General features: G+C 30.2%; 2 protein-coding genes across 2 annotated transcripts in view; one reads left to right on the top strand and one right to left on the bottom strand.

Annotated features, from left to right (window-relative positions):
• LOC127279019 (glutamate receptor ionotropic, kainate 1-like) overlaps positions 1 to 13,860 on the top strand; it is a 211,557-nt gene that overhangs the window by 7,227 nt on the left and 190,470 nt on the right. The window contains exon 2 of the mRNA XM_051301091.1: positions 1,591 to 1,718. Coding sequence (XP_051157048.1) covers positions 1,591 to 1,718 — 128 coding nt within the window. The remainder of the gene's footprint in view (positions 1 to 1,590; positions 1,719 to 13,860) is intronic.
• LOC127279017 (ionotropic receptor 75a-like) overlaps positions 1 to 13,860 on the bottom strand; it is a 380,333-nt gene that overhangs the window by 358,635 nt on the left and 7,838 nt on the right. The gene's annotated exons all lie outside the window — the stretch shown is intronic.

Here is a 13,860-nt window from a genome sequence, read left to right as displayed (position 1 = left end):
GCGATTCCAAACCTTACTTCCAGAGGTAGTAACAGACTCACCTCTATACTAACGCTGGAAGTACGAGAGGGAATATTTCTCCATGTCGGCATTAATTGTCATAATCGTTCACATATACAGAGAAGCTCCTCTATGCCAACGCTGGACGTGCGAGCGAGAAGAAATGAGTCCGCATTGCCCCTTGCGTAGTCACGCTCGTGTGAGTGAGAGTCAATGGCGGAAGCACCCACACATCGACGCTCTCCTCGAGCTGTGACTAGGCGAGTTGGCCCGAAAAGCACCTCGAAGCCAGGCAAAAAGCGAACAGCCAAAAATCGCCAGTGTTCTGTGGGTATCTACTCTACACGACTTTCGGTGAGAGGTAGTACGAGAGAGGGGAGAGCGGCGCGAAATAAGCGGCGTAACAATCATTTCTCTCTGGCTCGCTCTTCCGATGCATTGCTACTCGAATCATAGAATCATTATGAACGATTCATATAACGTATCGTTACAGATTTTAAGAACATGTATGTTCAAATAATGTTCTAGACCATTTTTGGCAGACATGAAACATTTTAAAAACGTCTTAAGAACGTTTTTGGACCAAACATGGTTTTTTGATCACTGGGGAGGTTTCCACATACACTTAATTCTGATTTTTCCGTAAAGTTAATAGTCAATGTCTTTAATTATAATTATATTAATGAACAAAACCTCTAAAAACTTATCAAATTCTCAAAAATCGAAGTAAAAAGATTAGGAAGAAACATAAAAAAAGGAAATTTTTTTTAAATACGTAAATAAAAACTTTAAAATCCTTTTAAGGAAGAATAGTTATTAACCCTCGGAGCACACACCTCTTTTTTCGAACAAGTAGCACAGTCTGGGTCGCTGTGACCCTGTTTACTTTACAAAACTCCCCCATTTTTGAACTATTGGACTGATCAACACAAAAAAAAATATTTTTTTATTCATTGAACCTTGTAAAATAAGAATATGCAGTTTAGAAATATTATTAAATTATTTGCATATTGAAAAAAAATTCGTGAAGTTAACTAATTAAAAAGAAAAAATTGAATTTAAAAAAAAAATGTAACTTTTGTAATTTTTAATATTTTAAGCTAAAAATTGTGATTTATATTCTCGAAGTGTGTTAGAATAAGGGAAAAAATACCACCTTATTTTATTTTTTAAAAAAGGTATTTATTTTGTAGTTTAACGAAGGTAACTTTTAAGACGATAAAAATGTGATTTTCGACACAACTTTTTAAAACTATATTTTTTTAATAACATATTTACTAGTATTTTATTATTTTCTTTGGATTATCATGTTACTTATTATTCCTTATTAGTTAGTTACCACTATATGGCCTTAGGTTCGTGTTGTATTGCCGACTTTTCAAATTACCCTTCATTGAAATTAATGACAGGGTCTGTGTGACCCAGTATGTGCTCCGAGGGTTAAGATAAGCTTTAAAATCTCAATAATAAAATTTTATTTTTTAAATTTTGTTAAAAATCTTTTTTAAATGAATTTTTGTAAGTTAAAAATCACATATAAGGCATTTTACGTGTAATGTAATGTAATGAAAACTCTGTATATTTTTGAAGGTAAACTACAGACCAAAGGGAATGACAGTCAGTGATTACTTACAAGATTATGAAACGAATACTTTAGACAGCATGGCTAAATTTAGTTATGCTATATGGCTACATGTATCTGAACTTTTTAATTTTACGTGAGTATGATTTGTAAATTGTATTTTATTTTTTATAACACTACAATTTTTTTGAAGTTTTCGTGATATGTATTTGAAAGCTCATATTTTCCTGAACAATTTGCAAGTTAGAACTTTTAAAATATTTATTTTTGTATAAGATATCCTTGTTTGAAGTTTGCGTTTGAAAAAATTGATTGGTTTCGTTAAAACTTGTCTCTCAGGGATTTCTAGAGTTAGTAACACAGGTGTACAAGGTTTTTAGGGTTTCGTGGCCAAGGGCTGAAAGCCTTATAGTTTTGGTTCGGCAACCGTTACCATAGAAACCGTTACTATGGTAGTAAACGTCAACTCCACAGGTCCCAAAACCTTCACCGTTTCGCTTTGGCGCTACAAACCGGAAGTCAATATTAACGTTTATATATGGAAAACTCCAATGACGTTAAGTAATTTATTTCTTGGAAGAGAACTTATTTATAGAAATTAATTTAAGAATAAATTTATAGTAAAAAAACCCATAACATGGGAGCGAAATTAATTTACAAATAATGCATTTATAAATTATTTATTATATATAAATAACTTTTGGTCTAAATTTAAAAAGCCACGAAACCTTAAACGTAGGCCCTTTGCGTCTGCTTCTTTTGCTAATTTTTTTTAGATATCACAGTGGTTTCCAATGTATTTTTGTGTGCTGATCACGATCAGGTTTTTGGGGTATTTACCCCCACTTTTTCAATATCTTGACGTGATACACAATTTTGGAACCCGTGATAGTGTTCAGCACACAAAAATACATTGTAAACCACTGTGATATCTAAATAAAAAACCTTGTACACCTGTGTTACTGACCCTGGAAATCCCCGAGAGACAATAAATATATTTTATTATGTTCGGATTCGTGTTCAGCGTCAGAAAAACCTTAAAAATCACCAAATACGATCTCAGAAATAAAAAGAACATCAAATTCTGTTGCACAGTGAAATGTTTTAACACCCCTGCCGAAGCTTGCAAGAGAAGAGAGTGGAGTACAGACACTCTATTGCTCTTATTTTAGAACTTTCTAGACACTGGTCAAAATAACTGTATTCTAACAACTCTTAGGTTAAATAAGGACCCACTCTCAATCCAGGGTTTTTGTGAATGGAGAGTAGTCTACTCGAAATTTTTCCAAGCTTTTTAAATCATCTTCCCGACACATGGGCCCTGACAGACTCTTTGTTTTTAAACGTTAATTAAATATTATTGTATTGCATCTATAGCGACTTGGGCTTCTAGGTAGCTTAATAAAATTTGATTAGCTAGATAAAAAAATTAAGCAAAAATGAATAGTAATAAATTTTTCAATTTTTTTAAAAATATTTCTTCTAATCGACACGTAGATCTGGCTGGATTCCTATATATTTTGTATGAAATTATATGAGATATGATACATTTTGATCATTTTAAATCGCGTTAATTACTCTTTTTAGTAATATTATCTATTTAGAATGTATTTATATACATATATATGACGTTTCACGTCAACCGGTCCAGAGCTCTGTCCAAGAATCTACTAAACGAAAATTGACTTATTATAGCTCAAAAAAATGTCAGCTCATACTGTTTCAAATAAAAAATGGCGAATTCAAAATGTCGTCCTTACTGGACGATCCAATATGGTCGACATATTTAAAAAAAAATTCAATGGATTCGCTTAAAACTTGTTACTTGGGGGTTTTTGGGGTCGTTGATTACACTGTGCGACAGCCGAAAAACACTTTTTGTCGAACCTACTAGAGGTTGTAGGTAACAAAAAACTAAGAAGAATGGTAAATTAAAAATTTCACTAACACCCCCAAAATTTAGATTTTACAGACAAAAAACCGTTTTCACGTATATTTATGACTAAAACCCTTGTAACTTTTTTATTTTTGCACCAATTTATATTTTTTTTTCATTTTAAAGCAGAAAAGCAGGGCTTTTTAACCCACATAAAGTTTTTTTGTTAAAAATAATATTTACAAGAGAAAACTTCCAAGAAAGTTTAGAAATTGGCAGTTTTTCCTCAATTTTTAAAACTTTAACTGATGTTTACGGCATTAATTATGTTTTAAACATTTTTTTCTTCATGTAATATTCAAGCGTACTAAATTGTGCGTCGAACGAGCCCTATTTGAATAGTTTTCTTTGAAAATTGACTGATTTATTACAGTTTTTCTATTTCAAAGATCAGTAGCAAATTTAAGTATTTGTCAGTTTTCTTTAATTTTTTATTCTTAATTGTTTTATGTAAAGTGCTTCTGAAGTTTTGACCAATTTTTTTATCTTGGTCTTTTTAAGAATAAGTTTTTCTGTAAATATTAATTTTATTTTCCATATAAGAAAAAAGTAGCTAGCCTCAAAAATGAAATTGCAACATCTATAAAAATTCATTTTTTGAACTTCCATTTGGACTTCTTTCCCGTAAACCTTGGGCAAGTAAGTGATGATAAAAATAAACAAGATGGGGGTCCCTTTTTATAAAAGAAGTTTATGTTCATTTCATGAACATTTTGCTTCCTCATTGCGCAAAGCAAAAGATTTGCTTCCTCTTGGAGGAAGCAATAAATTAATAATTTATATACATATTATTTTTAAAATATGATAAATGATTTCAAAAAATATATCTTTTCTTTTTTTTTTATTAAAATCGATTTTTTGAAAAAAAGTAAAAAAAAATTTTTTTTAGGGGGTACTTTCTAAAATTGTTGTGTTCATTTTGAGATATTAATGTGACAAATGTACATACCGAATTTTAGCCAAATCCGTTAAAACGTATTAAAGTTATCGTGTTCACAAGAAAATGGATCCACACACACACACATACATACACACATACATACATCCGGACAATTGATCAGGGACTTATATATGACATTTATAAATAGAAAAAAATTTTTTTGGTGCATTTCTAATAATTTTATAATTTGAAGGACTACATAGCTTCCTCCAGAGGAAGCAAAAGGCTGAATAAAGACTCTGATTTCAAAATAATTTAAATTTTCGGATATTTATTTAATTTAGTAATTAATATTAAGAATTTAAGTTGAATTTTAGTTAGCACTAAAAATATTCTTGACAAGAAGTATATTTGAAAGATATGTTGCAATTTCATTTTTAAGACTAGCTACGTTTTTATTATATGGAAAATAAAATTAATATTTACAGAAAAACTTATTCTTAAAAAGACCAAGATAAAAAAATTGGTCAAAACTTCAGAAGCACTTTACATAAAACAATTAAGAATAAAAAATTAAAGAAAACTGACAAATACTTAAATTTGCTACTGATCTTTGAAATAGAAAAACTGTAATAAATCAGTCAATTTTCAAAGAAAACTATTCAAATAGGGCTCGTTCGACGCACAATTTAGTACGCTTGAATATTACATGAAGAAAAAAATGTTTAAAACATAATTAATGCCGTAAACATCAGTTAAAGTTTTAAAAATTGAGGAAAAACTGCCAATTTCTAAACTTTCTTGGAAGTTTTCTCTTGTAAATATTATTTTTAACAAAAAAACTTTATGTGGGTTAAAAAGCCCTGCTTTTCTGCTTTAAAATGAAAAAAAAATATAAATTGGTGCAAAAATAAAAAAGTTACAAGGGTTTTAGTCATAAATATACGTGAAAACGGTTTTTTGTCTGTAAAATCTAAATTTTGGGGGTGTTAGTGAAATTTTTAATATACCATTCTTCTTAGTTTTTTGTCACCTACAACCTCTAGTAGGTTCGACAAAAAGTGTTTTTCGGCTGTCGCACAGTGTAATCAACGACCCCAAAAACCCCCAAGTAACAAGTTTTAAGCGAATCCATTGAATTTTTTTTTAAATATGTCGGCCATATTGGATCTGCCATTTTGAATTTTTAAAATCTGACTTGAGATCCATTTTAATAGCAATGATTTTTTCAAGATAATTAGTACATTTCTTTGCTCAGTCAGTAAAAAAATTTGAAAAAGTTGTCACAGTAAGGACTCCATTTTGAATTTTTGAATTCGCCACTTTTTATTTGAAAGAGTAAAAGATTCAAATGTAAATAAAATTACATCATTTTTCATATCACAAATTCAAAGTATTGTAATCACAAACTGCGCGTAATAATTTTCTCGAATACTCGAATTTTAGTAAAACCTGGGAAGGTATAAACTTCTAAAAAGTCATCCGGAGTATTCGAAAAAATTATTACGCGCAGTTTGTGATTACAATAGTTTGAATTTGTGATATAAATAATGATATAATTTTGTTTACATTTGTATCTTTTACGTTGCGTTACATTATATTTTGTTGTAAAAAACTTTAATAAAAAATAATAAATATTCAGAGATTTAGTTCAGAATACAGATAGTTTATATATTTTTTAGAAAAAATTTAATTTTGGTGTTAATAATTCATTTTCTTGACTAAAATGGTCATGAAAGTTGAAAAATGATAAAACTTTTGCAAATTTCAAGATTTAAATTCAAAATTTCCAGAAAAATGAAATTTTAGTACCCCAAACAAACTTTTTTTGAAAGCTAACATTTACTCCTTGCAAAATATACTGGAAACTTTAATTGTAAAATGCATTACTAGGGTGATAATATTATTTTTCAAAAGAAGCTATAGATCAAAGTTTGAAAATGAAACAAAAAAACTTATTTTTGCTGCCAAAATAAAGCGCCAAGTGGATTTTTTTGTAATTTGAATTACCCCTGGCGGATTGGGTAAACGGAATTGGGTTACGATTCGGTTACGTTTCGGTTCCTTGTAAAATATTGTCGTTAATCGACGAAATATGTTGTAAATAACTATTAGGAATGGTTAATAGACATTTAGAGTGCTTATTTATGCAATAATAAGAATAAATTAAGATATAATTACTTCATAATAAGTGTTTTAAGTGTACAGTGCATATAGTTGTTGAGTTACCATATATGTATATTACCACCAGCGGCAGCTGTGATATTAAGAAATTTTTTTTTTATATTTGTAGAAATGAAAAAAGTTGTTTTAATTAATCGATCTATTTTTTTAAAACTTATATTCACTTACACATTTGACACTCTAAAGTTTAATTTTAGAAATTCATTCACAAAGTAATTTTCAACGCCATTTACTGTTTAAAGCGCGTATCACAGCTCCCGATGATGGTAATATACATATATGGTAACTCAACAACTGTATGCATTGTACACTTAAAACACTTATTATTGAGTAATTATATCTTAATTTATTGTTATTATTTTATAAATAAGACCTCTAAATGTCTATTAACCATTCCTAATAGTTACTTACAACATATTTCGTCGATTAACGACAATTTTTCACAAGCAACCGAAACGTAACCGAATCGTAACCCAATTCGGTTACATCTCGGTTTACCCAATCCGCCAGGGACCTAAAAATTTTATTTAAATTCACTCCAAAGCACCGTGAATAACATGCAAGATTCCATCAGTTTTATGGCGTTCAAATGCTCAACCAATATTACGAGCAGCTATGTCTTACAGACACTTCCTTATATTCTCACGATATTTTCGTTTTGATGATAGTCGTACACGAGAATTTCGTCAAAAAACAAACAGAGCCGCCCCGATTCGTGATATTTGGAATTTTTAAACGTAAACCTCGCGTAAAATTACGAACCGCATGAATGAATGAAGAGCAAATTTTCCATATCGTGACAAAACTAAATTTACTAAATTCATTCATCAAAGCTAAAGGAGGAGAGCGATAAGTGAATCAAGGAGAAACTGTCTTGCTTTAACTCGCAAATCGTTACAGTAACACTTGTCACTGACAATTTTTTCAGGACATTATCAGGTGCTAAACGATTAGCTAATCTTTGGCTTGTATTTTTTGGCACCATCCAAACAAATAAAGCATTTATTCCTCCAGAAATAAAAAAGCATAGTTTTCGTCCTGTGCTTTAATCTCTTTTTGGCTTTGATAAAAACTTGGTTTCAATTTGTAGTTACGTGCCAAAAAAAAGATAAAATTTGCTTTTCACTTTACATTATTAAAAATATTGCGAAGGAAAAGTAATAAAACCAAAAGCAATTTTATTTTATAATTCAAATAAATCCGGAGTAGATTGCATGGATCAAATGGTTACGCATTTTACAACAAAGCGACCAACTAAACGATGGACTTATGCCTTCTTTTGCAACATGTTCGATGTTATGCCATTGGCTGCTTTTGGAGTTTGCAAGGAAGTCGATTGGCTCAAAAATAAAGATGCTAGACGTACTTTTCTAACTACATTGGCCAACTCTTTGGTTCTTCCAACCGTCGAAAATCGAATGAACAAGTTTATGTCATCAAGCAGTTCACTAGTCGTTCAGCTATTGAATTATTTACTAGTAAACCAATCAATTTAGAAAACGTAATAACACCAAAAACAAGTAGCGCTGCAACACTCAAAGATAAGAAAGACTGTAGAGTCTGCTTACAAGAAGACGAAAGTTGAAGTTGAAAGTGCACAAATCCATTATGTCAGCAACATTCAAAAATCAACTACAGTTTTTTCAGTTGCATACAATAAGAAAGTTTAGATTATAAATCACTAAAAATATTTCTTAAAACTTGTTTGTGTAGTTGAAATAATTTTATTTTGTTTAAAACTTAAAGACTATTAAATAAACGAAAAGAAACTTTTTTTATATCAAAGAAATGCATTGTAAATTTTTATCCCTCACATATAGTGAATAATATAGTAAAGAAAGGTAAGAAATAAAATATATACCGATTTGTTATAAAAATTAGTTTAAGGGGTTAGTACCTACCACATCAACTTAGACCTTCTGCAATGTCTAAAATAGGCCCGGGCCGGTAAAGTAGGGGTATAACACTTCTCTTCACAAAAGTGAAACGGCTAATAAAGAAAACTTGTAATACTCCCAGGATACACATATATAAAAAATGCTTCTTTCCATTTAGTTTTTTAAATTGGATAACATTGGCATTAAGGATATTAGGATTTTGAGAATATAATATGATAGTAGATAAAATTGATTTTGAATATTTATTTTGATATTGGAAAAAAATATTGATTGTTTTCTGGGTTAAATAATAATTTGTGAGTTGAATATTGTTTAGAATTTTTTTGATAGTAGATAAGATTGGCATTAAAGATATTTGGATTTTGAAGATAAAATTGGCATTAAATATATTTTGATCTTGGGAAAAAATATTGATTATTTGATAATAGTGGAAGGTGGATTTTGGAAAAAAATTTTGGTATTAGATAACATTGGCATTAAAGATATTTGAATTTTGAGGATAAAATTGGTATTGAATATATTTTAATAAAGGAAGAAAATATTATATATTTGATATTAGTGGAAGCTGGCATTTTGAAAATTAATTAAATAGAAAGCGGGTTGAATATTGTTAAGAGGGCAGAGGAAAATAAATTGAATGATAATCATTATCGAAATTGATGTAATGTGAACAAAGGTCAAGCAACACTAAGTCACCTGTATAAAGGATTATCCTTATTGCATTCGTTGGCTGATTTATAGTTAATGAAATATTTTATAGGTAAAACACGTTGATTTTCTCAAAAAGGAGAAATCACGCGTGCTCGATTTTAGATGGTGTTTTTGTAAAAAAAATGAAATTAATTTCAATTAATAAAAATTCTGCCACCCATACGATAAGATTTAACAAATTTTCAAACTGATAACTAATGAAAATTTCAAAAATAGGTCAAATAACTGAATTATTGAATGAAAAGTAGTATTAAAACTCCCCTCCATAATATCCGGTTTTATTAAATATTTCAGTTATTTAACCTTTGCAAGGTTCCGTTCAAGCAGTGAACCGAAACGGAACCCTTATGGTTTCACTTATGTTCGTCCACAAAATCATGCCCCCCCTCTAAAACCTAGCCATTTCAACCGTTTGAGCTCAAACTTGGTATACATACGTATTTTTGCGAGTAGATTAAAAAAAATTATAGCGAATTCGATTGGACTTGAATTGAATATAGTTATATTCAAAAAACTCGAAATTTCGGAAGAAACGTGCCCCCAGTTAACTTTTACAGTTTTGGAGCTAAGAAGCTGAAATTTGGGACACATTTAATTTCGCGTGTAGATTTCACGAAAAATATAGCTAACCCTTTTGAAATTGACTTAAATATTGGTTCGCTACAAAAACTCAAAATTGCTGAAATAAACTCAAAATTCCCTTTTATCTTAACTTTAAAAACTTTTTAGCCAACCATCTCAAACTTTATACCTATGTTATCGGTGAAACCCGAAATGCCTAGGAATTTTGGAATTGCCTATGAATCGCCAGGAAATTCGAATAATACCTGAAAACCTTAAGGAATTCGCGAATTGCCGGTTAGTCAAATTGAAAATTTCTATTTTGATTTCTCTGGGCATGAATGTATTATTAGAAGCAGCTCATATTGCTACTGGACATGTGTTTACGAGATACAAGCGATTTGAGGCGACAAGAGGTTCTCAACCTAAATTCCATTGCAGGATGCGTATATCAATATCAAAACATATAAATGAGCTTTACTTTTATTATTAATTAACATTCTTAAAATGAACATTGTATTTCATTTATTTATTTAATGTGCCAAATGCTAATCGTTAATAACTGTTTCATATCGGCAATGTTGTTCCTAATTTTTAGGTCCGTAAACACTTTTAAAGTTAGTTGTTTTTGCTTATGCTTTTGTTTTTTACATTTTTTTTATTATTATTATTTTTAATTTTGCATTATTTTTTTTTGTATTAAAAAATATTAAAATATATACTATAAAAAAATTTAATTAATCATAATATTTACATATTTTTATACAAATAAATCATTTTATTTTTTATTATTATAATTACATTCTTTATAATAAATTTAAAGTGTTTTTAATTAATTATATTTATTTACATATTTTTAATATTGCAGCCAATTATAATTTTTAATTCTAATATTAAAAATGATTTATTGCTAAATTAAATGCATTATTTACATTATGTTAATTATCAATTAAAAATTAATTTTTACAGTATTTTTTAATATAAAAGAGTATAAACAGTTCCTTGTTTTGAAGGTTACAATTCACTTTCTCATAATTTGAAAAACCGCGTTTCCCCTTCTAAAATCATAACCATTTTTCAACGCCTTTGCCAAAGAGCTGCGGCTCGGACCTCAGGCTTGAAAGCGGCTTAAACACAACCTTTGCACAAATTGTTATGCATAAAGCGCAACCTTTCTGGTTATCTAGCTCTTAATACTAAAGCATATATCACACGTCCGGTCTTACTCAACAACATTCAACCAATCAAAGTCAATTTCGGACAAACGATTTTTCTACCTCTGTTTAGAACCTCTTGATGTCTTAAGGCGTCCTATGGCGTCAACCTCGTAAACACCCTCGATATGCCTAGGAATTTTGGAATTATCTTTGAATCGCCAGGAAATTCTGATAATTCATATAATCTGCGGCATTTAGGGTTTTCCCTGGTCTTCGGGTTTTGCCGGTAACAGATATATATATATGTACATATTTACAAGCAAATTGAAAGAAAATTACAGGAAAATTATTTTTTTTAAACATATATAAACATTTAAATAATCGTGAACGGAACCCTAGGTAAGCGAGTGTAACACGCACTTGACAGATTTTTTAAAATTTTTCTGTAGTGATTTGATTGCAAATTGTTAAATCTTAAGGGCAAGTCCAACATGTGAAATGTAAACAAACATGAAAGGTAAACAAACCATGCACATTTTTTCGCACTTCTCATTTGCGTAGAAAATAAAAATTTGTCGTTTTCTTTATGAAAATGGTAAATTAATGTATTAAAGTTGGTTACTATACTTTATTTAACTAATTATATGAAAAAATAAGTACAATTATAATGAAATGAAAAGTACACTGAATTAGCAATTTTTTCAAGGTTTTGAAAAAAAAACCATTTGAGTATATCTGAGGCACGGACATTGAGCGCCTAGGTGGGAGAAGAATGTTGAGCCATTGGCCATTGGCCTCAGATATACTCGAATGCCTAAATTTTTCGTAACCTTGAAAAAATTCATATTTCAGTGTACTTTTTATTTCATTATAATTATACTTATTTGTTCACATAATTAGTTCAATAAAGAATAGTTACCTAGTCTAATATATAAATTTACCATTTTCACAAAGAAAATGACAAATTTTTATTTTCTACACAAATAAGAAATGCGAAAAAATGTAAGAAAATTAGTAATTCAGTGAACTTTTCATTTTATAATAATTATACTTATTTGTTTAGAAAAGTTGTTAAAAGAAGTATAGTAACCTAATACAATATATCAATTTACCATTTTCACAAAGAAAGTAACAAATTTTTATTTTCTATTCAAATGAGAACTGCGAAAAAAATGGGTATGATTTGTTTAGATTTTGAACAGTTTTTTCGCAGTTCTCATTTGAATAGAAAATAAAAATGTGTTAATTTCTTTGTGAAAATGGTAAATTGATATATTGTATTAGGTTACTATACTTCTTTTAACAACTTTTCTGAACAAATAAGTATAATTATAATAAAATGAAAAGTACACTGAATTAGCAATTTTTTCATTTTTTTTCGCACTTCTCATTTGTGTAGAAAATAAAAATTTGTCGTTTTCTTTGTGAAAATGGTAAATTTATATATTAGACTAGGTAACTATACTTTATTGAACTAATTATGTGAACAAATAAGTATAATTATAATGAAATAAATAGTACACTGAAATATGAATTTTTTCAAGGTTACGAAAAATTTAAGCATTCGAGTATATCTGAGGCACGGACGTCGAGGACTTAGGTGGGAGAAAGTGAGAGAAGGGGTAAAATTTCAGAATTTTACCCTTTCCAAGATGTGACCGTCCAATGGCTCAACATTCTTCTCCCACCTTGGCGCTCAACGTCCGTGCCTCAGATATACCCAAATGGTTTTTTTTCGAAACCTTGAAAAAATTGCTAATTCAGTGCACTTTTCATTTCATTTTAATTGTACTTATTTTTTCATATAATTAGTTAAATAAAGTATAGTAACCAACTTTAATACATTAATTTACCATTTTCATAAAGAAAACGACAAATTTTTATTTTCTACGCAAATGAGAGGTGCGAAAAAATGTGCATGGTTTGTTTACATTTCATGTTTGTTTACATTTCACATGTTGGACTTGCCCTTAACGTATGGTTAACAGAATTTTTAACCCGGCTAAAAAAACTTGTACAAGTTCTTGTTGTACATGTACATTAAAGGCTGCGTAGTAGTTTTCTTAAGCTTTTACAGCTGCACAATAATTTTTAGCATGCATAAGTGAAGAGTCTTAATAATTATAACTTATTAGAATTTCAAATTTTTTTCAAAAACATTTTTAAACAAACGTTCTTGTACAAGAACATAAACGTGTTCATGTAAAAGTACTTTTACATGAAACCTGCACAAAAAAATATGTACAAGAACATGTACATTTTCTTATACAAGTATATTTTCTTATCCAGGATCTTGTACAAGTTCTGGTACAAGCACATGTCTCAATTTCGGATGCTAAACTTGTTCAAGAACATTACTTGAACATGTACAAGAAAATGTACAAATTCATTAATGAACATGTATAAGAACTTGTACATTTTCTTGTATAACTTTGTAACGATAGAGTATCGTAGTATAGTGGCGCGGCGAAAAGAGAGAAAGTAGACAGCGTAAGTAGTAGTGTCACTCTCTTCCCCCACCACTCGCTGTCACCTAGCTGCTAGTGATATACCTTTCGTCTCGCACCTTTTTCGTCAGTCTTCTTCCGACTCGCCTAGAGGTGCTTCTCTGACGATTGGGAGCGACTCACTCCTGGCACCTGGTGCTCAGTAGAGGTGCGTCTCTCTGAACACCAGTGCCTTCCTCACTTCCTAGAAGGAGCTGTACTTGTTCCTGTAGGTGCTTCTGCGGAACAGTAACACCCTTCGCCCTCCTTCTACCTGGTGAACCGGACTTCCTATGGGTGCTTCCGTGGAAGACTAGTGAACCAGGTTACCACTCACTTCCAACAGGACCATCCTTGTCAAGTAGAGGCGCCCCTCTCTTGACAAAGATGATGCACTAGGCCGATTCCCCATCTCGAGGCGCTTCTCGGGTGGAGGAGACACCTAGTGAATATTACTTCGCACTA

The sequence above is a fragment of the Leptopilina boulardi genome, unplaced genomic scaffold (assembly GCF_019393585.1).
Source record: "Leptopilina boulardi isolate dan_hultmark-lab unplaced genomic scaffold, ZJU_Lbou_2.1 LbouV2_213, whole genome shotgun sequence".
Classification (NCBI taxonomy): Eukaryota; Metazoa; Arthropoda; class Insecta; order Hymenoptera; family Figitidae; genus Leptopilina; species Leptopilina boulardi.
This window is presented reverse-complemented; position numbering and strand designations above follow the sequence as displayed.